General features: G+C 41.6%; 2 protein-coding genes across 28 annotated transcripts in view; one reads left to right on the forward strand and one right to left on the reverse strand.

Annotated features, from left to right (window-relative positions):
• Positions 5,182-15,971, forward strand: GSTK1 (glutathione S-transferase kappa 1). Of its 2 annotated transcripts, XM_021395479.1 has the most exons (8): positions 5,182-5,317; positions 5,727-5,808; positions 6,565-6,693; positions 9,971-10,071; positions 11,090-11,125; positions 13,088-13,204; positions 13,699-13,792; positions 15,008-15,971. In XM_021395479.1, exons 1-8 carry the CDS (start codon positions 5,252-5,254, stop codon positions 15,055-15,057), a joined length of 675 nt encoding a protein of 224 aa, XP_021251154.1. In that variant the 5' UTR covers positions 5,182-5,251; the 3' UTR covers positions 15,058-15,971. The 2 variants fall into 2 exon arrangements, with proteins under 2 accessions (XP_021251154.1, XP_021251158.1); XM_021395483.1 differs by lacking the exon at positions 6,565-6,693.
• LOC110398018 (rap1 GTPase-activating protein 1-like) overlaps positions 21,444-27,443 on the reverse strand; it is a 52,819-nt gene continuing 46,819 nt past the window's right edge. For 23 of the 26 annotated variants that reach the window (XR_002438183.1, XM_021395255.1, XM_021395331.1 and 20 more), the window contains 2 exons: positions 25,660-25,773; positions 22,545-22,828 (listed from right to left, as the gene is read on the reverse strand). Coding sequence is in view for 24 of the 26 variants with exons in the window: in XM_021395255.1 (XP_021250930.1) it covers positions 22,819-22,828; positions 25,660-25,773 (124 nt within the window). In the remaining 2 variants the exon portion in view is untranslated. Of the gene's footprint in view, positions 21,722-22,544; positions 22,829-25,655; positions 25,774-27,443 lie in introns of those variants that run through there. The other 3 variants (XR_002438184.1, XM_021395342.1, XM_021395352.1) reach the window with 2 other exon arrangements.

Genomic DNA, 27,443 nt, shown 5'->3' on the forward strand with positions numbered 1-27,443 from the left:
TATTTCTAAATATTTTCACTGCTTTTTTTTTCTATTGAGGTAATTTTTCAAGATATGGTACTCTTCCTATTAACAACTGTTTAAAGATCTTAAGTGTATGTTTCTTGCATGGTTTTATGACTTTTGTTATTGGTATTCCACATCATAACATCATGTAGTGTACTGGGAGTTGAAGAGCTAATGCTCCCGTTCCATGGAGTGCCAATATTTCCAGGTACCTGTTTCTCAGAAGAGAAGAACAACTAAAACCCCAGAAGACTTTCACTGTTCCATTTCCATTTTCCATTTAGAGGTAAAGATAAAACTTCTTGCGAGTCACACGATGCTCCCTTTCTTTTACTGCTCGTCTCTGCAGTGCATGCTCCCTAGCTATCTTGCCTTCGGTGTTAGAGTAAGGCCTTTGGTTTTGGACACTCTCTCATTTAATTTGATTTATTAGTTTGAATTCCAATTATATTGTATTATATTGTGTTATCTTGCATTCCACTATCATATTTAGTAAATTAGTTTTTTCCCTTAGCTCGTTGCTGCTGTTTTATTCTTAGGCCCATCTCCCTACCCTTTCCCCTTTTTCCCTTCCCCCTCTCCTGGAGCATGGGTCAGTGGGTCCCGCTGCCCCACTAGTCACAGAACTGGGCTGAACCAGGCCGTAAACCTTTTACAGTTTCTCCCTCAAATCCACAGACCTTCTTTCTGGAGGTTACCAGGAATGGAGAATGAACTGCAAGAGAATTATTGATACTGTGTTTCATCTTTTGGATATTTTATTTGTCGCATCAAGTGTGAAGTCCTGAATTAATTTTCTAGATAGTTCTTTGTAAGATGAGAAACTCAGTGAGAGGCTGTTCTTGTCCTCACCTCCGATGCGGAACTATGTACAAGTGAATCACAAATGTGACTGGAGGGAGAAGCTTTTATTCTCTTTTTCTCCTTCTATGCCAAAATCATGTAGTTTCACCATGGCAGGCAGCTAAGTGACACACAGCTGCTCACTCACTCTTCCCAGGTGGTAAAGAGAATCAAAAAGGTAAAAGTGTGAGAATTCATGGGTTGAGATAAAGACAGGGGAATAGGTCTACAGATCATTATTCAGGCTAAGGGGGATCTGTGACACAATTACAGGATGGAGGTGAAGTGTGTCTTGGAATTGCACAGGATTTCTTGTGGGATGAATAGGGGGAGGAACAAAAGATGGGAAATGGAGTTTAGGTGAGTAGTGGAGGAAAAAGTGTGAGAAAACAGAGGAGTAACAGGATTAAAGGCCCAGCTGCATGTACATAGTTTGCTGATTAGTATACTTTTCTAGCTATGTCCTTTGCCTGTTCTGTATCCATATTAAAGTCCTTTCTCATTCTTTCCTGGGTGAAGGGTCTCTGTTGTTTGTGCACACATACGTATGTGTGGCTGAATGGAGCAAATGGACTGAGATAACAAACCACAGGGGCTTGTGTATCTGTGGTGCCACTGACTAATGTGATCACAGTGTGAGCTGCGTGGTCAGACACGTACATATGTGCACTCTGTGTGCATGTGCCTACTGGGAATACAACTTCAGCCTCACCACTGGTTGGACCTAAGGAGAAGCTCATGGAGCTTCTCGTATCTAAATTGGAGAGATATGGATTTGAACAATGGACTGTCTGATCTACACGGATGGCTGCATGTGTAACACTACAGATAATACAAAAAATGAAAAACAGTGATTGCTTCTGTGCTTTAGACTGTAGCATAAGAAAACTATCAGCTGGAACAGACATAGTTGATATCAGTGTAAAAACTGCCAGTAACAGCACTAACTTTATTACTAATAAACTAGGCAATTTGTGATATAAGATTCATTAAGTAATTCTTAATCTCACTTCATCTGTGGACAGGACTTCAAAGGATCACTGGGATACCTCTAATCCTTCATACATTTTTATGTGTACTCTAAGATTTGTTCAGAAGCTGTGTGGTACTAGTAAAGGCACTACTTAAAATAAGATCTATTATATAGAAATTCCATCAACATAATGACTGAGCATCAACTTCTTTAGCAGACAAAATGAAGGCTTCTTTCTTCGTGGTACATAAGTGAGTCACTTGATGACTTCCTCTGCCATGTATCCATCTTGATACAGACAGCCAGGCTATTGCGTAAGGTAAAGCAGAGTCCTGACCAGAATGGCAGAAACAGAAAGTCCAGGTATAAGCATGATACATAAGAGAAACATGAGATAGAAATGATATAAAAGACTGTGGTGGACTCTCCCATTGTCTTGGTGTCATAACTAGCCCTCTCTTCTAGGACTTTACTTAATTATTGTTTGTAAACAATACACTGCACTACAAAGAAATAAGACATCTCTAGTGCCCCACAGTGGTTTCAGAAATTGATGCTTCAGAAAGGGGGTGGTGACATGCTAGAATGAACTCAGTTTCCAATATATTTATTCCTTTACATTTTTATAATCTTCCCCTGTATCGGAAGACAGTTTAATTCCCAAGTTGTTGCAAATAGGAAGAGATTAATAACCTCTTTTTGTCACAAAAAAATTCATTTACTTTAAAAAAAAAAAAACCTTCAAGATTATTAGTGATGTGAAGACACTCTTGAGAGAAAGTTCCTATTTTTAGTTTTTCATGAAACAACAACCAAGTTGCCCCTTTCAACAACTGCGGATAGTATTTGCTGGTTTGCAGAATCATTTGCATATTAATTGAAACAGAAGACATGACTACCATACTTTGATAACATACTGTTTATCCTTAAAAACATATTTAAATTATTTTTGAGAACATAAGAGAGACAAGAAAACAGCAAGTTATTTCCACACCCATCTACCGGCTGAAGCACACGCACAATCTTTAGTTTCATGCTTCCCTTCACAGTCATTGTTTAAACCTTTCCTACTCTCCTAGTCTCTCCTGTGCTTGTGTCCAGCCAGCAAAGAAGTGACCTCTCACAGCAGGACAATTCTTCAGGAAAATTTGCAACAGCTAAGTGGTTCTGGAGGTATTTGGATCAATTAGTTCAGCTGCTATGAAAAAGAATAAAATGCTCTATTTCACTGCCCCTTACTGAACTGAATGATCATACAACCAAAGATGTCAACTCAGCCAGCTAATTTGGTGTATGATTAATCCCAAAAAGATTTCCATCATCAACAGACAGCTGAACTAGCTCTGTAGAACAAGCACTTTAAAAGGACAAAATATTCAACAATACAACTACTCAGAACGAAGATGTGAGTTTGAAAAGTATGATGCAAAGGACAGACATCACAGCATCATACAACAGTCTGGATTGGAAGGGACCTTTAAGATCATCTAGTTCCAATTCCCCTGCTATAGGCAGGGACACCTCCCACTAGCCCAGGTTGCTCAAAGCCCCATCCAGCCTGGCCTTGAATGATTCCAGGGACAGGGCATCCACAACCTCGCTGGGCAACCTGTTCCAGTGTCTCACCACTCTCACAGTAAAGAATTTCTTCCTAATGTCTAGTCTAAATCTACCCTCTTCTGTTTTAAAACCATCTGCCCTCATCCTGTCACTACATGCCCTTATAAGATGTCCCTCTCCAGCTTTCCCTTCAGGTACTGGAAGGAGGCTATAAGGTCTCCCTGGAGCCTTCTCTTCTCCAGCTCTCTCAGCCTGTCCTCACAGGGGAGGTGCTCCAGCCCTCTGATTATCTTCATGGCCCTCCTCTGGACCTGCTCCAACAGCTCGATGTCCTTCTAGTGTTGGGGGCTCTAGAGCTGGACTCAGTACTCCAGGTGGGGTCTCATGATAGCAGAGTAGAGGGGTAGAATCACCTCCCTTGACCTGCTGGTCTCACTTCTCTCAATGAAACCCAGGTTGGCCTTCTGGGCTGCAAGTGCACATTGCCAGATCATGTTGAATCTTTCATCAATCAATACTCCCAAATCCTTCTCGTCAGGCCTGCTCTCAAGCCATTCTCTGTCCAACCTGTATCTGTGCTTGGGATTGCCTTGACCCAAGTGCAGGACCTTGCACTTGGCCTTGCTGAACTTCATGAGATTGGCATGGGCCCACCTCTCAAGCCTGTCCAAGTTCCTCTGGAAGGCATCCCTTCCCTCTAGTGTGTCAACTGCACCACTCAGCTTGGTGTTGTCTGCAAACTTGCTGAGGGTGCACTCGATCCCACTGTCTGTGTCACATAAAGATGTTAAATAGCACTGGTCCCAACACCAATCCCTGAGAAACGCCACTGGTCTCCACCTGGACATCGAGATGTTGACCACAATTCTCTGAGTGCAACCATCCAGCCAACGTCATATCCAGTGAGTGATCCGTCCATCAAATCCATTTTTCTTCAATCTGGCAACCAGGATGTCATGTGGAGAAGTGTCAAATAATTAAACTCAAGCTTCCTGAAGCAAAATTCATATGGAAAAAAATGCATACTTTTTGTTTGCTTGTTTTAAGCAAAAGTTAAATAAAATTTCTGTACCAGCCCAACAGCCCTTACATGGTATTATGTGCAACCTAAACAAATGCAGGAGAAAGAACTGAGGGAAAGGAGTCTCTCCACAAATCTGCACTCCCACCCTCCCAGAAGTCCAAATTAAAGAACCCATCCAATTCCAGGGAGGTAGGAGAAAAGGAAGTCTCACCCTGCTTCCTTTCATGAACAGGAGCACCTTGTCCAGTCAGCCTAGAAGAGCTCTTCTTCCTGCTCCCACTGCAAGACAGCCATCGCGGGGCAGGGTCCCGCTCCAGCGTCTCACCCTGAGACCCTCACAGTTGTTCCCCCACCCCGTCCCCAGGCTGCAGGGTGAAATGCACGCTGCCCGAGGGAGAGCCACTCAGTGCCAGTACATACCCTCCGTCGGCTCCAACAGGAGAACCGTGCTTTCGGGAAAACATCCCGGAATGGTTGCTACGGGCAGCTCCCCTCCGTCCTCCTCAGGAGCTTCCTCTCCTCCCGCCTCAGCATGGAAAAGGGCACAAGCTCCCTCCCTCCCTTGACTTCCCAAGGCAGGCTTCAAAGGAGAGACAGTAAAGAGCACCTCACAGCTGGGACGAGGCCCCAGCCATGGGGCAGGAAGCTCCTGGGAAAACGGACACGACACCCAAACACCGCACCAAAGAGGCCACACGCAGGCCCCGGCCACCAGGGCAGGCTCACGTGAGCGGAAGCCCGCCCCGGCCCCGCCGGCGCCCGCCTGCCCGAGGTGGGGCACGCTGGGTAGCGGGGCGTGTCGGCACGGGACGGAACGGGACGGGACGGGACGAGACGGGGCGAACATGAGTCGTGTAGTCGTGGAGCTCTTTTACGACGTGGTGTCTCCTTACTCTTGGCTGGGGTTCGAGGTGAGGGGAGGAGGTGTGGAGGGAGACGGTTCCCGGAGCCCCCGCGGTTCCCCGCGGCCGCTGTCACGGGGGTCTGGCAGACACGGCCGGGGTCAGCTGAAGGGCGTCTCGTTTCGCTGCTCTTGAGGCTTCCCCGCTGCGAGCCGCGCGGCGCGGAGCCAGTGCGCTTAACGCGAGATCCCTGCTTCATTTCCGTTTCGTGTTTGTTTCTGGTTTGGTTTGCTTTGTTTTGCCCATGACGTGTTTGAATTTTTGTTTTTATCCCTTTCGGCGGGACCCTTTCAGTTGCTTCGCGATGTGTTGAAAACCAGGGGCGGTTAGGAGGCGTGTCCCAGCCGAACGCTGTTTTCTACTTGCATGCAGATCTGCAGACATCTCTGTTAATCTGGCTTGCCTTTCTGTGTTGCAGGTACTCTGCCGATACCAGCATGTATGGAATATTGATTTGCGCTTTCGTCCGGCTTTCCTTGGCGGCATAATGCAGTCAACTGGTAGCTAATGTGGGGAGACTGGCGTTCTTTAGTAGGATACTTTTGTGGGCGAGCACAGTGAGTGCTGAACTCACAGAGCCAGCCTTAAACTCAGTTTTGGCACCAATAACAAAGTAAATATAGGGTCATGGAGCTCAGCAGTGACCTAGAAATCAGCTGCAAGGACTTTCATGCTGTTACTGCTGCATACCCCCTGTGCTTATGCTGTCTGTGGAACATGGAAATGCCAAAGTTCCTCAGTCCTAAAATAGAATAACAATGATTCCACGTGGAATGATTTTCTGAAAGTTTTGAGTTGAATTAAAACCAGAATAAATCTGTGGAACTCTTACAGTTTGTAACATATGTGAAGGATCAAAGTATGTCATGAAATAGCACTTGGGGCCTTATTAGGATTCCCTGAGATTTATAAATCATGAAATTAACAAGCCTCCACCTTTGCTTACCCATACCTAGTTGTTTACCTGAAAAGTCATCAATCTGAATCAGTACAAATCCCTGCCAGGAAGTTTTTACCTTTGTTTAAAACTGGTTCTGCTAATTTAAACAACCAGTCTTCGCAAAACCAAAATAAACTGTGTTTAAATCATAGCGTTATATTTGGAAAATCTGCATGTGTTTCGCTAATACTCTATGAAATTGCACTCTTCCTTAGGTATGTGTGTAGGTGAGGTCTAATTTGTCATATATTGTTTTGTCCAGTGTTTTTATAGTATAGTTGAAATCTTCTGCTTATAGTAGAACTTTTTCTGAAAGGTAACAAGCCTCCAGCAATGTTGCCAAAGCGTGCAGAATATCTGCTGAAGGATATAAAAAGAATGGCAAAATATTATCAGGTGCCTGTAACAATTCGAGAAGATGTCTTCCAACGTATCCTTGGTACAAGTAAGTAAGATTTAGCTTAGGCAATATTGCCTAATTCAAATGTTCACATCCTCCATTACAGTAAAGGTTAAGAAAAAAAGCAAAGCCTCTCAGTTGTCCAGTTGGATCTTGTGATTACTCTTCAGAGAGGATAACACTGCCAATAGCCCAGCTTAAAACTTCTTGCATCCCTCTAGAGATATCTGCACCCTCTGCTTCCCTAAAGTGCCTATATAGCAATGCACATAGCATGGGAAATAATCAAGAAGAACTAGAGTTGTGTGTGTGGTCACAGAGACAGAGTGGGACAGCTCACGTGACTGGAATGCTCTCATGGATGGCTATGTCCTCTTAAGGAAAGACAAGCTGGTGAGCCGATGTGGTAGAGTTGCTTTCTATGTGAGAGAGCAAGTAGAATGTATTGAGCTCCAGTTGGGGGGGAATGATGAACAAGTGGAGTGCTTGTGGGTAAGAATCAAGGGGTGGGCTAGCATAGATGACACTGTTGTGGGTGTGTACTACAGGCCACCTGATCAGGAGGAGGAAGTGGATGAGACCTTTTACAAACAGCTGGAAGTAGCCTTGCAATCCCCATCAATGGTTATCATGGGGGACTTCAACCATCCTGATATTTGTTGGATAAGCAACATGGCCAGGCACACAAGGTCCAGGCAGTTCCTGCAACGCATTGATGATAACTTTCTGATGGAGGTGGTGGAGAAGCCAACAAGTAGGGGTGTACTACTTGACTTTGTTTTTACTAAGAAGAAAGGGCTGGTCAGGGATGTGGTGTTTGAGGGAAGTTTGGGATGCAGTGATTACAGGATGATGGAGTTCGTGATCTTGTGTGGAAAAAGCAGAGCAATAAGTAGAATTGCTACCCTGGATTTCAGGAGAGCCAACTTTGACTTCTTCAAAGACCTTCTTGGAGGTATCCCGTGGGATAGAGTGTTAGAAGTTAAGGGGGCCCATGAGAACTGTTTGGTGCTTAAACACCACTACTTCCAAGCTCAAGATCAGTGTATCCCTAAGAGTAAGAAATCAGGGAAAGGTGCCAAGAGGCTTGTGTGGATAAGCAAAGAACTCATGGATGGACTGAAAGGAAAGAAGTTCTGTGAAATGTAGAAAAAAGGGCCTGTCCACCTGGGAAGAATATAGGAATGTTGTCAGGGCCTGTAGGGATACAACAAGGAAGGCTAAGGCCCTCTTGGAATTAAACCTTGCAAAGGAGGTAAAGGATAACAAGAAAGGCTTTTTAAGTATGTCAGCAGTAAAAGGAAGACTAGGGAAAATGTGGGTCCCCTACTAAATGAGGAGGGTGCCTTGGTAACAGGGGACACCAAGAAGGTAGAGATTCTGAATGCTTTCATTGCCTTAGTCTTTATTGCTAAGACTAGCCCTCAGGAATCCCAGACCCTGGAGGTAAGAGAGAGTTTGAGTGAAGCTAGACTTTCCACTGTTTGAGGTGGATCTAGTCAGAGATCATCTAGCCAAAATCAGTGCACACAAATCCATGGGCCCTGATGGGATGCACCCACGTGTGCTGAGAGAACTGGCAGAGGTGATTACTGAATTGCTCTCTATCATCTTTGAAAGGTCTTGGCAAATGGGAGAGGTGCCTGAAGACAAGGATAGCCAATGTCACTGCAATCTTTAAAAAAGGCAAGAAGGAGGATCCAGGAAGCTACAAGCCAGTCAGCCTCCCCTCCATCCCTGGAAAGGTGATGGAACAACTTGTTCTGAACTCCATCTCCAAGCAATTGGAAGAGAAGAAGGTTATCAGGAGTAGTCAACATGGATTCACCAAGGGGAAATCATGCTTGACTAACCTGATAGCCTTCTATGATGTCAGCACTGGCTGGGTAGATGGGGGAGAGCAGTGGATGTTGCGTACCTTGACTTCAGCAAGGCATTTGACACTGTCTCCCACAACATCCTTGTTCTGAGACTTAGAAAATGTGGGATAGATGAGCGGACAGTGAGATGGATTGAAAACAAGCTGACTGGCAAAGCTCAGAGTGTTGTCATCTGCGGTGCAGATTCTGGCTGGAGGCCTGTAACTAGCGGTGTTCCCCAGGGGTCAGTTCTGAATCCAGCCTTGCTTAACATCATTTTCAGCAACCTGAGTGAAGGGATAGAGTCCACACTCAGCAAGTTTGCTGATGATACAAAGCTGGTAGTATTTGCTGATGCACCTGAAGGCTTTGCTACCATTCAGCAAGAGCTGGACAGATTGGAGAGTTGGGCAGAGAGGAACCTGATGAGGTTTAACAAGAGCAAGTGTAGAGTCTTGGACCTGGGGAGGAATAACTGCACGCATCAGTACAGGTTAGGGGATGACCTGCTAGTAGAGAGGAGCTCTGCAGAGAGGGACCTGGGTGTCCTGGTGGACAAAAGGTTGGCCATGAGCCACCAGTGTACCCTTGTGGCTAAGAAGGCCAATGGCATCCTGGAGTGCATTAAAAAGAGCATGGCCAGCAGGTCGAGGGAGATTATCCTTCCCTCTACTCTGTCCTGGTGAGGCCATATTTAGAATACTGTGTCTGGTTCTGGGCTCCCCAGTTCAGAAAAGGCAGAGGTCTCCTAGAAGGAGTCCGATGAAGGACCACAAAGATGACTGGAGCATCTCCCTTATGAAGAAAGGCTGAGTAGCCAGACCCAGGTTCAGCCTGGGGAAAAGAAGACTGAGAGGAGATCAGATAAATGTTTATAAATATCTAAAGGGAGATAGGAGGCAAATGGTTGAGGCTGGGCTCTTCTCAGTGGTGTGTAGTGATAGGACAAGAGGTAATGGCCTAAAACTTGAACATAGGAAGTTCTGTACTAACGTGCAGAAGAACTTCTTTATGGTAAAGATAATGGAGCACTGGAACAGGTTGCCCAGAAAAGTTGTGGAGTCTCCATCTATGGAGATATTCAAGTCCCATCTGGATGCCTGCCTATGTGACGTATTGTAAGTTACCTGCTTTAGCAGGGATGTTGGTCTTGATGATCTCTTGAGGTCCCTTCTAACCCCTGTGATTCTGTGGTTCTGTGAAGATGAATTCTCTGTCCATAGCCTCTCCCTATATCTGTAAGCAGTGTGAAATCTGTGTGTTCTTTAACCATGAAAGGAAATTCTGGGGAAATATACCTGCACATTAGCATTGAAGATACTGTTGATTCAAAAGAAGTTTTACTATTTGGAAATTGTTACAAATAAGATTATACTGTATTTAGGTAACACTTCTTCAGTCTCTTATCTGTTCATGACCCTGTGCCTTGTTTCAGCATGTTTCTTTGTCTCCACTAATTCCAGACACTCTTGGAGCCATGCGTTTTATCACAGCCATTGACATGACACAGCCAAAGTACTTGGAACCCTTATCTAGAGAGTTCTGGTTACGTTTTTGGTCACAGGTCAGTATTTTACGAAGCCAGTATCTTGATCCTTTCTGTCACCATTCCTGACTCACTTCATTAAATGTGGAATGTAAGCAAAAGAAAGGAAAAGTCTTTCCATTAGAAGTCATGGAAGGAAACATGAGGTCATGAGTGTTTGTCTTGGTTCCAACTGGGGCTAGAGTTCATTTTCGTCGTAGTGGCTGATATGATGCCATGTTTTGGATTTAGGAGAAAAACAATGTTGTTAAGAAGCAATGTTTTAGCTGTTGCTGAGCAGTGCTGCACAGAGTCAAGGACATTTCAGCTTTTTGTACAGCCAGTGAGGAGCTGGGATTGCTCAAAGAGCTGGGAGGCGACAGAACCAGGACAGCTAAACTGGCCAAAGGGATATATTCCATATCACGATATTGCAGGTCTTTTCCAGCCTTGGTGACTCTTGATTCTATGTGTAATGATAAAAATGGGGTATTTGGCTGGAGGAAAGCTGCTGCCCAGGGACTGGCTGGGCAGTATTTGGCAGGTGGTGAGCAATGGAATTGCACATCACTTTTGTGCATGTGTATATACATATATATATGCACATATGTATATATTTATAATTTTCCCCTTCCTTGCCTGCCCTACTAAAGTGTCTTTATCTCAACCCACAAGTTTTACCTTTTTCCAGTTCTCTTCCCTGTCCCACTGTGGGGGGCAGGGGTGAACCAATGACTGTGTGGAGCTGAGATGCTTACCAGAGTAAACCACGGCAGTGATTCAGGAGTCAATGCAAGAAAAGAATTAGCTTCTAGTTGTCTTAATTTGCTGTTTCTTATTTTCGCTATGTATTGTGAGTCCTGTGGGCTGAGTGAATCAGTAGTTTGTGTCAGAACAATCTTTGCTTAGGTAACTTAAAACTTTTTCAGAAAAAACTTCTCCAGTGGGGACAACTAACATTGTTTTTATTTCTGTTTCCTTAGAAAACTTGCCTTCAAGTCCAGAACTGAGCTCTTGTTCATGTTAACTGAATTACTTATTGTCTTTTTTTTACCAGCATGAAGATGTCAGTCAGGTGGAGAGTATATTGGCTGTAAGTCTCTTCTTTTCGTTAGTGCTTCTGCGTTTCTGGTATAGATTCTTACTGATAGCTTGGATCAGTAATAACCATGGAGACAGCTTAGTGTGGCTTTATTATTTATAAATTTGTCAAATGACCACTTGGAGATTTAAAATTTTTTTGCTAGAAAAAAAGTGTGGGTTTCGCTTTTCTAGCTGGTCTGTTTGGATTTTTATTTATTTATTTATAATTCTTATACCCAGAATAAATATCTCCTTTTTTTTCTAATTCTTGTGGCAAGATAACCAGAACAGAAAATGAATTATTTGTTAATACTGTTTTATTAACAGTGGTGAAAGAATAGTCTCCAGAATGCCTGAAGGTTTTGATATTATGCATGTATGAAATCTTCTTGTGGAGTGGTACACTTCGTCAGGGAAGTCAGTACTCCTTGGAGTGATGGAGCCAGGCTTTACTATTAAATTTAGTGCTGTGTTGCCCTCTTACATGCTTAGAAATTGTACTTGTTTGGTATGTTGTCTTTTGCAAGTGAGATTTTGTTTATTACAGTTAAGGCTTTAATGACATCTAGGTTTATGTGTCCCTTTTTAAGGGATCTCCTTTCTACATTCTTTTATTATTAAGTTCTTGGAACATGAAGAAAAAAAGAATTGCCTATGCCTAAGAGATACAGTCTCTCCTATCTGGCATCCCTATTTGAAACCTGAAACTGGCAGTCCAGCTATTTCCCCTGTGTCTAGTCCTTGCCTTTGTTAGTGCATCTTTTTACCAGAATTTCAGAAAAGGATGGGATTTTATTTACCTTTCCAAAAGACAGAATTTGAGGGATGTATTTAAACATCCAGGGAAAGTCCTTAGGTATTCTCTGAATCCATCATTATTTAAAAAATTGAGGACATACGGAACTTCAGAGAAACAAGCTGCATACTCAGAAGAACTCCAAGTAATTTAGCCACTCCTTGGCAGTCTTTGAGTGTATCCATGTTCAGCAATGCAGAGATGTAGGCATCTCCTCATTTGCTTGTGTCTGTATTTTTTTTTTCTGCCCCTACAGCAAATATTAAACCTTCCTCTCATGTAGAAATGTGCCATCCAAAGCTGCAACAGGTCCCAATCTTTTCATCTGAGTATTTAGAGGTGAATTTATTTTACACAATGATTGAAAAAAAATGGTATGTTGTTTACTTCATACAGTTCCGAGTGTGCCTGTAGTATTTTTTTTTTAAACTCAGTTTTTAGTCAGCAGTAACTTCTTGTAACTTCCTATGGAAGCAATATAGTCTCTGAATCCTGCCCCAGTCCTCCTAAATGCTCCATCCCTGACATGGTGACGATCAGATACAATGTCCATGTGTAAGGATTGCAGTCTAAATGCTTTGGTTACCATGCTTGCGCAGCATTTTGTGTTACTATCAGACTACACTTGCGTATCTCCCATTGAAGTAGAGTTAAAAAAGAGTTTCTGATCCTCCTGGTATGGGAGGAAGAGAAGGTACAAGAAAATATGGTTGCTAAATTAAATAAAAAGTGATTGTGAGCATTCTCTCTCAGGATTACTTTTACTTTTCTTGAAGGAGGAAAAAAAAAAAAAAGTAGGTAGACCTGAGGAAGTTAGTGTTCTTTGTGAGATACTTTTTTAAAACTCCATGAGTTACAAGTATCAGAGCTCCCAGGTGGCCACACGTGTAGTACAAACTGTTTCTGTCTTAGCAAACGTTATACTCAGTATTTTCTCTTCTCAGGAATGCCTGAAAAAAAACTGCATGTTTAGGGCTTCAGGGACTAAGAGTTAACAAATAATGAGTGGACTGGGAATAAGGCAAGATAATGGGCTAGAAGAACTTCAAGAATATTTTGTAATTTTTTTGTAATAAACTTTGGGTAATAACATTGAAGAAAAAAAAATCATTAGCCCTTAGTAGGAATTGGAATGGTTTGTATTAGAGCATGCCTAATTTTATTGTCACTTGTCAGGTAGCAGAAAAGGCTGGGCTATCCTCAGAGCTCACCCAGAAGCTACTTGAAATGACTTCATCCCCTGCAGTGAAGAATCGTCTGAAGGAGACAACTGAGGAAGCAGTAAAATATGGGGTGAGATGCTTCCAATGCCTTTTAGTGTCACAGCTATGCATTCCTTCCCTATTAAGAACGCTAGGAAGCAAGGAACAATGAAGGTTACGGTTAGAAAGCACTATACAGACCATCTGTCTTTTGCTTTTTGAGCATGTTAAAGCTAACTCTGGTAATGTATTGCATTGTCATCTGGGAAACTCATTCAGTCCATTCCAGCTGGTTGACAAGGATGAGCAGCTACAGGGCCGGTATCAAGAGATACCATTTATCACTACTTTATGTAAAACTGTGGGTTTACCATGTTGCTTTTTGTGATCATTCAGGAGGGGCATACAGTCTTTGGAGAGTCCTTTACTTTCTGATAGCTCCATTAGAATCAGAATGAAGTTCAAATGAAGGGGAGGGGAAAAAAAAGTCAGCATTTTTGGATTTTGGTCCTGAAGACTGATCATGTGCCTACAAAAGTTTCTCTCATTATAACATTCACCATTTAATCTCCATGCTGTCCATAGGCATTTGGGATGCCTGCTGTTGTGGCGCATGTTAATGGGAAACCTCAGCTCTTTTTTGGCTCAGATCGTTTGGAACTGCTAGCCAGCATTATAGGTGAGTGTGTATCTAATAATACCACTAAATGAAACACTGTTAATGTCTTTCAAATATTAAATAATGTTGAGTATACTTCTCAAGGGATGAAACTGCTGTATGGAACGTATTTCAGTACATTTAGAGTGACCAAATATGTAGTCCTTTTCCAAGGAAGAAATAATTTGAGTTCTCCATCTTTTCTCATTGGTACGTTTCAAGGTTTTGTGCACCGCATGCCATTCTTAAATTACTGTTAAATTTGTTTAGTTTTCAAAATGTTCATATTTAACTATTTGATACTGGGTATTAGATCTTGGATAAGATTAAGACTATGGGTGATACTGACTTTCTGTAGTTCTGACATTTTATCTTAAATCTGTTCCTCCTTAATAAACAACACGCTATCACAACTCTTAAATTCATAGCTTATTGTTACATAACTACACAAAATTTTAAACAAATCCATTGACTGACCATCCTCTTGGATGGGAATGTACTTATTTTCATTTCCCTATTAATAAAATGCATCTTGACTTGGTCACCTGAGTTAGAGGGAATTGACTACTGATCTTAGACTTGGCTGCACTTGGAGAATGGGAGAGCAGTGACTAGAAAGAGTTATGCGCGTAATTAGGTCCAGTGCATTTGTGGAAAAACATCAGCAGCAAATTATCATTCATGTAAATTAAACTTAGTCACAGGTTAAACAGAAGGAAATTTTCGGAGGCTTGTTTTCTTTTTTTGGAGGGGTTTGGATTATATAAAAATATTCTTAATAGAAATGAGTGAGGAATATGAAATTTTAAACTGCCATTTTGATAGTTTCTAATCCTAACTGGAATGTTCTGCCTACTTCCACTAGTTTCCACTGCAGATTGTTTCTCTGAATCCCCAGCCTTCTACCGTTTTTCTCTTCCTTACCTCCAGCCCCTGAAAAGAAGTAGTCCTTAAACAATTGGCTTCAGCATAGCATAGAGTGCTCAAGACTTGCAGAATTTCTTATCTGTAACAGAGGAAATAATTCTTCCATACTGCTTCATTTGTAACTATGCAGTAAAAGATGCTGGAGGCTGCCTGAAGCATGCCAGACAAGATAAATATTTGTATTCCATCATCAGTATTTGCCCTTCAAAGGAAGAGTAGAAATAGACATCCTGCTGCAGAAATGTGACTAGACAATCATTTCTCTGTATTGAATTTTAACTTTCTCTTCTGTGCTGATTTGTCTTGCAGGAGAAAAATGGCTGGGACCAGTTCCCTCAGTTCCAAGCCCAAAGATGTGAAAAGTCTTGGGGAAATACCTAAGAATGAAAACACTGTGCTTATATATACAGTTGATCTTTGGTGATTATGTATCCGATTTTATGGAGAGATGGCTTTCTCCTCCTCAACTGCTAACTCTACAGATCAGTTTCATTTCTAGTTAAGAAGTTTGAGATTTGCCAATATTAACAATCTCGTCTGTTCTTCACAAATACAAATGTGTTGCTTTCAAAGATCAATGTTTAACGTTAAAGATTTAACTTCTTTCAGGTTAAACATCTTCTTTTCCAACCAAAAGTATGAGGATTAAATTATTATGGGCCACATTTGCCTTTTATTTTAAGTCCAAGATACAACGAAGATAGAAGAAGCATAGGACAAGGCATTCATGCTTCCCTTCACCTTGCAACATAGCGGTGGGTTTGAGAGACTGGTGGAAGAGAGAGAGAGAATTCAAGCCCAGAGCAAAATCTGGGAAACCGATCAAGCACTTCAAAAAGAACTTCTCCCTCAACTGAACAGTATTTATAGCTGCACTCATGTGACTGACATTGGAGATCACCACACATATGCATTCATAGGCACCAGCACCAGCCCTTGCAGAGGTTTTTAAATTAATGCCAATTTTGCAGTAGTGTCCTTGGAAGACAGTGGTGAACGTGATGTAAACTCAGTTGGCAACCAAAGTCGACTATGCTTTGCTTCCTCAAGAATAGCCTTGTTGCTGACTGTCTAAAAGTGATCTAGGATATGACTATGAGGAACTTGGGGTTATACAGTCTGGAGGGGGGAAGATATGCAAACAATAAGATTAAAACCGAAATATTTCACTTGTTACTCACTCCTCTGATTACAGTACTTATAATTTTCACACTAAAGTTGTTTGATAACTTGGCCCTATATTGGCTGAATTGGAATAACATATTGGAATTGACTTGTGTGAGGCTTGTTTTCTCAGTGTTTCGTCACTGCCTCTGATGCATCACTGAAGGAAGCAGAGGGTCTAGCAGCAGCTGGAATTCTGTTTTCATCTCTTTCTTAACTTTAAGGTAAAATGTATTCATGCTCAGTCATTGAATAGCAAGTCCTGGAACAAAGCAGCAGAAAAAGACCAGTATCCATGTTCTTGTAGCTCTAAGTGTTTGTTTCCCCATCCACAACTTTTCTTTCTTATATCTCTTACACCTCTTCAGGAAATATCATAAAATTTGAGAACTCCTTTCTCCTTGTCACCAGTTCACCCATTAGTCTGGGCAAATCCAGTCTGAAATTTAAGGAAATATTTGGGGGATATAAGAAGCTATATTCACTGAGGAGTCAGAACGACAGGGAAGTTACCATTCACGTGGATGCCATAGGCTTTTCTGAGTCCCTTCAAGCCATGTTGGAGAGGTTTTTGACCATTGTACCCCTGAAATTTGCTACTATTTAATCAGTGTTACAAAAATGATTCTGAGGTGCTGGTAAAAATAGAGTGGCTGAGACCTTGCTGAGTTACCCAGAGCTTCACATCCTCATCAGTTTCAAGGCAGCATGGTGTTTAGCTGTCAAATTAGAAAGGGTACCAGGGAATGAGACAGACTGTGAGCCTAAAAAGAGACTTTGCAGGCAAAACTGGACTTTGAATTCTAGGGAACAAGCCTGGAGCTGCGTTCCTCTTTGCTCTATTACAAACCTCACCAGGAGATTCAGTCACACTTCAACTTCTGAGGCAAACCTGTGAAACTGCCATGGAGGAGTAGGTACTATTAAGGCTAGGCTAAAAGCAAGCAAACAAAGATAGAAATAGCACAAAGTCAGAAAATAAGCAAAAGAAAGTGGCTTACTAAAATAAGGAAACCACAGAAGCAGAGAATAGGTGCAGAGAAAGCTAGGTGGCATTTGAGCAAAGGAAACAGCAATGCAAGAACAGAATAGAACTGAGTGTAGATTATTGCAGATAGAGGTGTCTCAATGCGAAAATATTGTTCACTGAGGCAGTTCACTGTTGTTCACTGCACGGAACCACAAAAGGCAGTGCATATGTATATTAAACAGGCTCTAGTCAGTCGGCCATAGAAAATCATTTGGGGAAGAAGGTGTAAGATTAATTGTCCTTCACTGTGAAGCTGTACAGTATTCATTGTGCTCCTTCAATACGGCAAGAGATAGCCCAGAAGCTTGCCTCCACCCTGACTCACTGGTGTGTGTTACTGTTCCACGGCAGTTACCTGTGCTTCTTACCCAGTGTGCACTGAAACAATCCTCCAGTGATGACTTCACACACAGCATAAAATGGAGGCCTGCAGAAAAAGGTAGTTTTTTAACTTTCCCCTGCAAGTATCTTCTTCTTGTCCTTTCTTGTCCCTTTAGCCCTCAGCAAACAAAGACTCCTACATTAAGTTTCTCTCTTTCTTCCATCCTTACCTCTGTGCAAATGAGAAGGAAACATTTTACTAAAGCACTTACTGGATTATGGTGCTGAGCATCTCATTTGCTGCCTTCTCCAGTGGAGCCAGCAACACCGCTGGAAGGAAGCAACTTGCTTCCTAGAAGGGAACCAGGCACAGAACAATAAAGAAACGATCAAGAGGGCATCCCAGGTGCTGCACATATAGATGGTTTTAGCAACGTTTTTCACAGATTTGTGGACTGTCCAGTGACAGTCATGTACAAGTGAAACAAATTCATCTGCACCTGACTTAGCTAATATTACCATCACTTACTTCTCCTTCTAGATTGAAACACTTGGAATGTGGCTTTCATTTCATACAAAAAATCACTGAATTTGGCCATTGGTTCCACACCTGCTCTGTCTACAACTTCTTGTCTAAAGTAGTTCTGACTAGCTGTCTAACAAGTATTGAACTCTTTCTCCAGCTTTCCCAAAAGTTTCCATTGGTCCTTTTTTTTTGGTTTGTGAATCAGTGTACTGTTTTACACAAAAACTAGTTTAAAAAATAAAGCAGGTTCTAGTAGGTGACAGCATCATGCAGTCAAGCTTAAAAAATGCCATTACTGAATACATCTGTGCAATCTGAGTGCCTGATCTTTATGAATATTCTTTTTGAAGTAGAATTTAATCTTAGGCTCTCATAGTATTTGTCTTCTCATCCCTCTTGCTCCCTCTCTCAGGCATCCCACATCTAGCTTCAGGGTTTAAGGAATTCACCTATTGTCACATACCAATACCATGTTTGAACAGGAATTAAATACTTTGCAGAATTCAAAGATTTAAGACATTCTTTTGCTTTCTATAGTCATCTGCTTATATTCGCCATACACATTTCACAAAATATGGGCACGATGCCTTTCAGATAACAGCCTTCTTACACTTCTATTTTATTCCTAAGCAACCCTTCATCTCATGCAGTAAGGATAGCTTAGAGTTTTAAATATTGCAATTTCGTAAGTAGTATAGTTTCTAGAATTTCATGCACAGCTGTATTACAACATTATATTTTAATTATTACTCTTTTATTTGAATCAGAGGAAAAGGTAGAGAGTTTGAATTAAAGAATTGGTGTGAGTGTAGGATGTCCTAACGGGTCAAAAGCAGCAGACAAGAATGACTGTGATGGCTCAGCTACCCACCATTTGATCATGAAATTTAAGGAAGCTGTAAAACTCAGGTAATGAGGGATTCCTGCAGTAGCATGGTAAGGCAAAATATTGTTCAAAGGAACAATTCTTTTCTTTTTGAACTTTACATGGTCATATCAATATTTGTTACAGGACAGATGAGATGCAGCTGTGTGTCAGCAGTTTTTTGAAGATAGAGTATCCCCTTTCTCGGCTTCGTGATGTAATTCAAAACACTGAGGAATTAAAAATCAAAGCTTATAAATCAGTGCCATTTGTTGTGAAACTGCTGCTTTAAGCAATGTGAATCTGCAGTAACCAGGATTCTGTTCCATTTTGTATATATCCCAGTGCTAGTACTTAGATATTTAATTACTATCTTTGCTTGTAGGTAACGACTAATAGACCAATTGATTTTTTTAAAAAAATCTAGAACAATTGTATGTATATTAACAAACCTAGGGGTGTCTTACTCCAAGTGTTAAGGGAGGTCTATAACTAAATTTATGTTCTGACTTTGAGGCTAAGAAAGTCACTCCTGCCTTGGGTGGTATGCGCCAGCTCATAAGACACTGGTGCTTTAAAGACAATTCAGAAAACAGCAGTTTTGGCAGTAACTGTTGTCTGTGTCTTCATCTAATTTTGGCAACATAATAATCATAGATTCCTGCCTTTCTTTTTCTTTAACTTGTATCCCGTGATCCAAATGGGAAACTGAACTACACAAGAAAGTGCGTATGGGTCAAATTTATGAATTCCAGAATCACTCTGAGTAAGATCAAAGCTTACAGTGGGCATCCAAACTGTCCTAGGTTTCTTCAGAAAAAAACAAATTAGTCACATTTTTTTTATTTTTACACAGTACATTAATTGTGGCTGAATAGTTATTGGGCAACTTACTAAAGGGAAAAACTAAAACACTTGGATGCCTCTTCATGCTCCAAGATGTTTTCTTTGTTTTCAGTTCTGCTTAACTGGCATTTCCTCAGTTCATTCTTTGGTTAGGGATGACTAAAGTTCATATTGCATAGATGAATGCAAATTATCCACATTCATTTAAACATAATTTTGTCTAGGAACATTTACTTGTATTGCCATACTTACTCTTTTGTCAATCAGTCTTCTATCAGGACTGGTAGCACATACATAGGAAACTTTAGTATTTGCAAAAAGCAGAATAAATATATCATCCCCTTTAGCTTCCTAAAATTTTGAGCACAAAGAATTGCTCTTAATCCCATATTTTTTTCTACCTCAAAAACTGACGGAATTTCTAGGAAATAGAGTTTCAAGAACTTTAATTTCACTTTGTCCTCCGAAAGTGCAGGCTCAACTTTGCTATCTCATGTACTTCACACATACACGTAACCTTTTATTACCTTCTTCCCCTTTATGTATTATCATAGACATATTGTGAACGTTGCAAATGATGACATCACCAAGACTTCTTACTGCAATCAGCAAATGCACTCAAGACTACATATCTACAATCTCCTGGTTGGGTGAGTTGATTTCACATAGTCTGAAAAATGTCACAAGGTTGATCCATTTTAACTGTGTCTCTCTTGGCCTAAGTCAGAAGTGTACGTGTTTGTTTGTGTACCTTTATACAACATACAGAAAAAATAAAATCTCTGCATGGAAGAACTAAGAGTAGATATGACACAGTAAAAAATCACCACACCTGCTGGACCTTGTACTATCAACTCAGCTTAAGGCTCCAGCAAGATTTTCTGGCAAGAAAAATTGCAGGAATGTAAATGTTGCACAAGTGAGTAGAAGGGAGAAGGAGAGAGAACCTCAGCCTCACTCAGTTTAGAGTGGATCACTGGGATCAGTTCCACCGTGCTTTATGTAAGGCACATAGATAGCAGAGGTCACTTGATTTGTAGTATGACCACACTTGGATTTTTTAGGGGCTGTGGCCGGTTAGGCATATCAGTTGTTAAAAACAGCACTGCATTATTTACTATGTGCAAACATCCTGAAGACTCAGAGACCTCTGGTAGACATGGAGAGGAACTGTGGTTCCCTTGCAACACCACTCCAGCATGCTCCAGTGTCCATGAGGAAACATCGTGACACCCAGTGGTGGACTGTTGAACTTTGGGGAACTGGTGAGCTCGAACCTGAAGTACTACTGGTCCTTGAAGACGATATGCCTCCTGAAGGAACATCAAGTACTGGACCAACAGAACCACGGAAGGACTATCAACAATCACCTTCAGTGCCTTGATACCCAACATTGCAACAGGTATTTTACATACATCACAATGTACATTGTACTTTGGATTGCCAATACAGCAGGAATTTACCCCCAGCCTGCTCAATCATTGGTTCATGCTGTGAAAGGGGTGGAGTGCAGTGGAATTGCCAGATCACAGCCTGAACCAATGGTTGAGCACCAGGTGAGAAGGCGTAGGTAACCCAGGGAGCTCAGATGCGAGCAGTGCACATGAATGACTGGAAGTGGTGGAGACTGGATCCACCCCTCCTCACCTTCATTTAAGGATTAGCAGCTAAGGGAGTAGCATCTGTCTGGATGGAGATTGTGCTCCTCTCCAGCCATCACTGGTCAGTGGAAGTGGTGAGGTAATTTATAATTTAAAAAAAAAAAAAATCTTGCTATTACTCCATAGTGCCTGTATCCCATTAGAAGGCACTGTCATTGCCTTCTTTTACCATACCAGAGGGAAGGCACTACCCAGCCACTATCAGCCTGTTGTGTTTGGTTGTACATGAAATTCCAAGGGAACAGTGAAAGCACTTTTTCATGTCATTGAATTTACAAAGTGTTACTGCTGTGTTTCTGGACAGTTTTAACACAAGGAATCAGGAAAGCATGTATGCATTAGCTAGTCTTATTAAATGATTAATTAAGAAAGTTTAAGGAAGCAGAGAGGAGGTAGAAACTAATTACCAAGATCTTCATTATTTTTTTCATGTCTTATTAACAAGCTATTAGGATCAAGTGCCAAGCTCTTGCAGAGTCACGTCCTGCTTGCAGAGAGGAATGTATTCAAGTCAAGATGTCCATCTTGTACACTTTGCATGTGCATAGTTGCCAGTAGACAAGAGGGCTCCAGTGGCTCCTGTAGGTCCATTCCACTAGACTTCTAGCTCCTGCATGGTTGTTATAAAGGGAACATTCAAAGCATTATATATGACAAATTGGATCGACCACAACGCTCTCAAATATTTTCTGTATTAAAGTAGCCCGGAGCATGTTTCATATCTGTCAGCACAAGACCTTTAATGTCAGCTTCTCCTAGCTTAGAATTTGGGAACCACTACTTCTAACTTTCTGGGAGAGAGTAGCCCATGAAGCTTACATGCTTATATGCTGTGAAATGTACTATGTGTCTAACACTTACGGTGAAATACTCACCATAGAGAGGAAGTGCTGAAATATGTTAAGTAACTCAAAAAGCTAAAAGAGGCAATAAAGATAAGGCATCTTTAATATATTAAATATATTTATTCCTTCAGAAACACTGCAAAATGTGGCCAGTCTTGACCTACAAGCAGTACTGAAACCTAAAGTCCCAGGCATATTACATGCCAGCATGCAATAGGGAGAACAGTAAAGGCAAGGCCAATATAGGCCAAAGATATTTCCTCAAGAGGTTAGGAAATATATTTTGGAGGAAATGAAGGCTAACATATTTCTCCCTTGGCAGAGTAGATCAATAAAATGAGCTGGGACCTAAATTTCCACTAAGTATCCCCTTCTCAGCATCCTTCCTCAGCAGATTTCTTCATCCTCATTCTCTGCGCTGCACTTCCTAAACTATGTCATCCATCTCTAGTGCCTACTAGAGACAAAGGTGGAAATGCGTTCTTCTGCTTTTGACCTAATTCTCTTCTTGACTATCTAAGTCTAAGGGAGGATAAGAAGAGGCACTCAAGGTAGCCTCCTTTCCCCCAGCACTGGTAGAGTCTGGTTCAGTGACTGCTGATTGGACAATGGGAAGGGCCTAGAGTCAAAATACTCCAATAGAATCTCTCTGTCTTTCTCCCTCTCCATGATTTCTGCTCCAGGGACTGACAGCAGAGCATTATGTGGTGTCACTTGGTCTTTCCACAGTCCTTGAGGTCCTCTGAGTTCATGCTCCTCTTAGCCAGGACTCTCATTTCACCCAAAAAGTCTTGCCAGTATCTTCAGTGAGGTAACCAATTAGCAGCATCCAGTCCACTCCCGATTGGCTTGATGTCCCCACTCAGAAGTGTCTGAGGAGGGAAAACACACACACGCACAAAACTTGTGTACTTTTCCTAGGATTTGGACACACACAGTACAGTGCTTGATTTTCAGATGAAACTTGGGAAGACTCCTGATCCTGGGGAGTTTTGCAACCTTGTTACTTAGGCTGGGTTCATTCTTTCACTCTGTCCCTTGGGAGAAAGAATTATTCAGAAGGCTACCTGAACAGCAGAGCAGAAAAACTAAGGATAACTGTCCCTGTATGTTGGAGAGTAGACAGGGCTAGTCCAAGTGGACAGTGCAGTTTCAAATATTGCAGATTGACCACTGCAGAAGAGTGTTCTGGAAATCAGCATGTGAAAGTAAGTATTGGTTTGTCTCTACTGTACAAGAATTTATCTATTATCCTTATGTTTCCTTTATATTTATGTTTAGGTTGATTTTAGTAGGACATAGATGAAGAGTCTTGATCACTGAAGTCTGGAATCTGGAATGCTTAGCAACAGCAACAACATGCTGTACTTTTTGCAATAGATAATGGTATTCCATAAAAAGATTCAGAAATGGGTTTAGGACATACTACCAGGGATGACATTATTAATATGGTCTGCCTAAAATATTCTAGAACCAGCTGGAATTCATTTTGTGTTAGAAATATGCCTATAAAGCGATGATAATTTGTGGTTCCATGATGAGTAAACAATAAATAGATAGTTTCAAGAACTTTAAGGATCTCCAAGACAGATTGCTAGAATCACAGCCCTAGCCCATTCCTATAATGTTGTGCTAACACTGTCTTGGTGAAAACTGTTTGCTTTACATGGTGAAATTACATATCCTTGATTCCCTATCCCAGGTATTGCTGAAGGTATGACTGCAGGTGGGCTGGTCCCTAACTCTGAAAAACTGGCTAATCACAAATAGTGCAAAACTCCATGCTGCATCATACCTCATATGCAAACTGTGCATGTGATTCCTCATGTCAACAAACAATATTCATGCAAATATTATTAATGAAGACCTGTGCAATGTTTGCTCTCTGAAAGCACATGATACTGATTTGATACTGATTTGAAACAGCTAGCTCACCTCCTCAACTGATGAACAGAGAATGGGAGTTGGGAAGCAGGAGGAGCCTACAATCAAATGCAGAAGTGAGGAACCAAGTGGGGTTTTTTTTGTTTGTTTGTTTTCCCAGGACATGTACACATTCTATAGGGCAGCCCATCTGTAAGATACTTTCTTACTAGGGAAAATTCTTGCTGGTTACACAAGTTTACTTCAGCTGTCTAATCAGAGTAAGAGTTCCTCACATGTGTCTAGCCAGGAACTTGCAGTTTGCTAACAAGGTCCCAGAAAGGATGAGGAGGTGGAATTATATGGTAATGCTGGAAGAAGGATGCTGCTGACCTATAAGCAGTTGCATGTCCTGCATTCTCTCTAGCAGCATCTCTGCTAGCATCTTGAATGTTCTGTATCTCCTAGTTATGCTTTCATTCTCCTCCCTGGACAAATTTATGACACCCACCCAACCCAAAAACTACTATCATAAAAACATACTCACCAGAACTCTGCACCTTCACTGTGACAAAACTCTAGACAGCCCTACACCATATAACTGGGTAGCTGAACTTCTGCAGATAGGAACCCAAATACTGAAAAAGGGACATGTCCTAACACAAGGCACTCATTGTCCCTTTCTGCCACAGATCTTGTACAAGTTCTCAGGAGTGTGGAAAACTGTTCCAGAAAGTCAACATCAGTCTTCGATTTAGAAGCAGGCTGCTCTGGAGTTTTAGAAATGCAGATGTGTGGTTTCATAGAATCATGGAATGGTTTGGCTTGGAAGGGACCTAAAAGACCATCTAGTTCTGACTACCTTGCCATAGACGGGGTTGTCACCCACTGGATCTGGTTGCCCACATTCCCCTCCAATCTGGGCCTTGGACAGTCCCAGAGATGGGGCAGCCACAGCTTCTCTGGGCAGCATGTTCCAGTGCCTCATCACCCTCATAGTAAAGAATTTCTTCTAATCTAAATCTATCTTCTTTTAGTTTAAACCATTACCTCTTGCTGAAATGCTACACTCCCTGATAAAGACTACATCCCCATCTTTCCTGTAGGTTCCACTTAAGTAATGGGGGGAAATTTTCTGCAAAGTACTGAAGTATCCTAGATAGGATTACATCTTAGCATAATACAGCTTATCAACAGCATTGCTGCACTGCCAGAAAAGCATACTTTTCTGAAGTATACTTCAGAAACATGGAGAACTATGCTGTAGTCTATTCCATGCAGTATTTTGCAGGAAAATGCTGGGTGCAGTACGGAGTGCTTTTGCAGCAAAACATAGGTGAAATGCATGAGACCATAGCACCTTGTGGGGACTGAAGACAGGATAGTTCAAGCCAGTTGGGAGTAACAGCATGAATCCTGCTTAAACAGGCAGAATTTGAATAAACTCAACTTCCCAACATACCCTTGTCCAAGCTTCTCCATAAAGCTCCCTAATCACTCCAGAGCAAACTATAGAGGAAACGTATATATGGGTAAGTATTTCCAACTGGACAGCTAGTGCTTTGTGCATGCTGTTAGATACAAGCTAACATGATGGTCAAGATATAGCCAAAATCATCTTCAAGCAGCCCAGTCTTTATTTTTAAGAAAGCTGAGTTCCTTGCGTACATATTCTGAATTTCTGTGTCAGGGCCAGACATTAAATTTTTAAGATGTTGCAATGCCTTATGTGGACAGTCTTGGTTTAGCATTCAAGAGAGCAAGACATACACTACTCTTTCTTAAGCCAACACCAAACACAATGAACATCTTTAAAATATTAAAATCATTTTCAACTCACTTGCTCTTCCTGCTGGGGAACTCTGGGGAGCTGGGACTGGATGATCCATCAGATTTCAGGTCAAGCAAAGTTTCTGGACTGTCTACCCCCTTCTGTATCCTCTCTGCAGTGTCCCTGCTTGGAAGAAAGAGAAACTAGCTATATTCCATGGCCAGAGTTCACCATTATCTCTTCTAATACTGGATCTCTCACATACACAGGAGGGGAAGCAATTGTATTTGTATAGAAAAGGACAGACTCCTTGCAAGCTGTTAAGGGCAATGTATTAGAAATGGTCAACTTTTTGCTCATTTTAAATTTATATAATTTATATAAAAGACTAAATTAATTTCAGTATTTTACTTTAATTCTTCAGCTTTATCTTTCACTGCCCCTCCTCCCCCCACCCCCCCCAAACACACACATTTCATAGGTCTTGAGAAGCTTTAGAATCATAGAATCACAGAGTCGCTCCGGTTGGAAAAGACCTTCAAGATCAAGTCCAACCGCAACCTAACCATACTACTGTAACTCTAACAACCCACTGCTAAATCATGTCCCTGAGCACCACATCCAAACAGTTTTTAAGCACATTCAGGAATGGTAACTCAACCACCTCCCTGGGGAGCCTGTTCCAGTGCTTCACAACCCTTTCTGTAAAGAAGTTTTTCCTGATATCCAACCTAAACCTCCCCAGGCGCAACTTGAGGCCATTTCCCCTTGTCCTGTCACCAGTGAGAAGAGACTAACCCCGCTCTCACTGCAATCACCTTTCAGGTATTTGAAGAGAGCAATGAGGTCTCCCCTCAGTCTCCTCTTCCCCAGACTAAACAGCCCCAGTTCCTTTAGTCTCTCCTAGTAGGGCATATTCTCCAAGCCCTTCACAAGCCTTGTTGCCCTTCTTTGGACCTGCTCCAGCACCTCAGTGTCCTTTCTGTACTTAAGTTTCATTAGAGAGCTTTTATACTAATTGCATAAAGGATTTTCTGACTAACTAAAGTCAGCTAATGTCTCTATTTCAGGATAGTTCCAATATTTTCTTTCTACTGGTACTTGTCAAGATATTTCTGAACAAAACTGTCTACATGAGGAACTTAAAAGTGAGGAATGTTTAAGTAAGGACTGGAAAATTCATTTCCCACCTCAGGTTTTGTTACACTTTTTGGTGTTTTCAGCAACGCAGTTTACAGTTCCTCATGTACTCTCTTGGTCAGCTATCCTACCTGTACTCCTCACGTCACTGTTCATCATGCCTTCTTTTGTGCTAACATAACTGTGAAACTGAAAATGATTCCAATAAAATAATCTTGAAAATTAAATAACCCTGAAACTTCTAGGACACATCAACGAGTGGGATGGACTGGCTTAGCTCAGTTATCCAAGGCTGCATTTCATTAAGCTACAACTTCAGGATGAAGTCACGCATGATTTGTTGAGCTCACTGTTGCCATAGAAAGAGCCTGCTCTACTCCAGCCTCCTCCACTTTTGCTGAGCGTAGCTTTCATCAGTTCTGGTACTCATCAGACTTTTCCATGAGCTAGCACACAGCAGAACCTGGCGGACACTTTTCCTGGTTGATTAATGGGCTGAATCAATTCCACGAAGGGCACAATAGGTAAACAAGTTATCACAAGAAATTAGACAGGACTTGGTAGCTAAAAGAGATAACAGAAGAGGGAATGTATGACGTCTGCTTTTCAGTAGCCATGAACTATTAGATCAGACCAATTGCTAGTGAAACCACATGTCAAGAACCACCTAAAAAGTCTTCCAGAAAAATCCAAAAATAATCTCACAAAATAAG

The sequence above is a fragment of the Numida meleagris genome, chromosome 1 (genome assembly GCF_002078875.1).
Source record: "Numida meleagris isolate 19003 breed g44 Domestic line chromosome 1, NumMel1.0, whole genome shotgun sequence".
NCBI lineage: Eukaryota > Metazoa > Chordata > Aves > Galliformes > Numididae > Numida > Numida meleagris.

Excerpts from the sequence above, each read along its gene's own strand:
- GSTK1 (XM_021395479.1), top strand. The coding sequence starts at position 5,252 with ATGAGTCGTGTAGTCGTGGAGCTCTTTTACGACGTGGTGTCTCCTTAC. Across the intron at positions 5,318-5,726 it reads ACTCTTGGCTGGGGTTCGAG|GTACTCTGCCGATACCAGCA; the intron begins GTGAGGGGAGGA and ends TCTGTGTTGCAG. Across the intron at positions 5,809-6,564 it reads CGGCATAATGCAGTCAACTG|GTAACAAGCCTCCAGCAATG; the intron begins GTAGCTAATGTG and ends TTTTTCTGAAAG.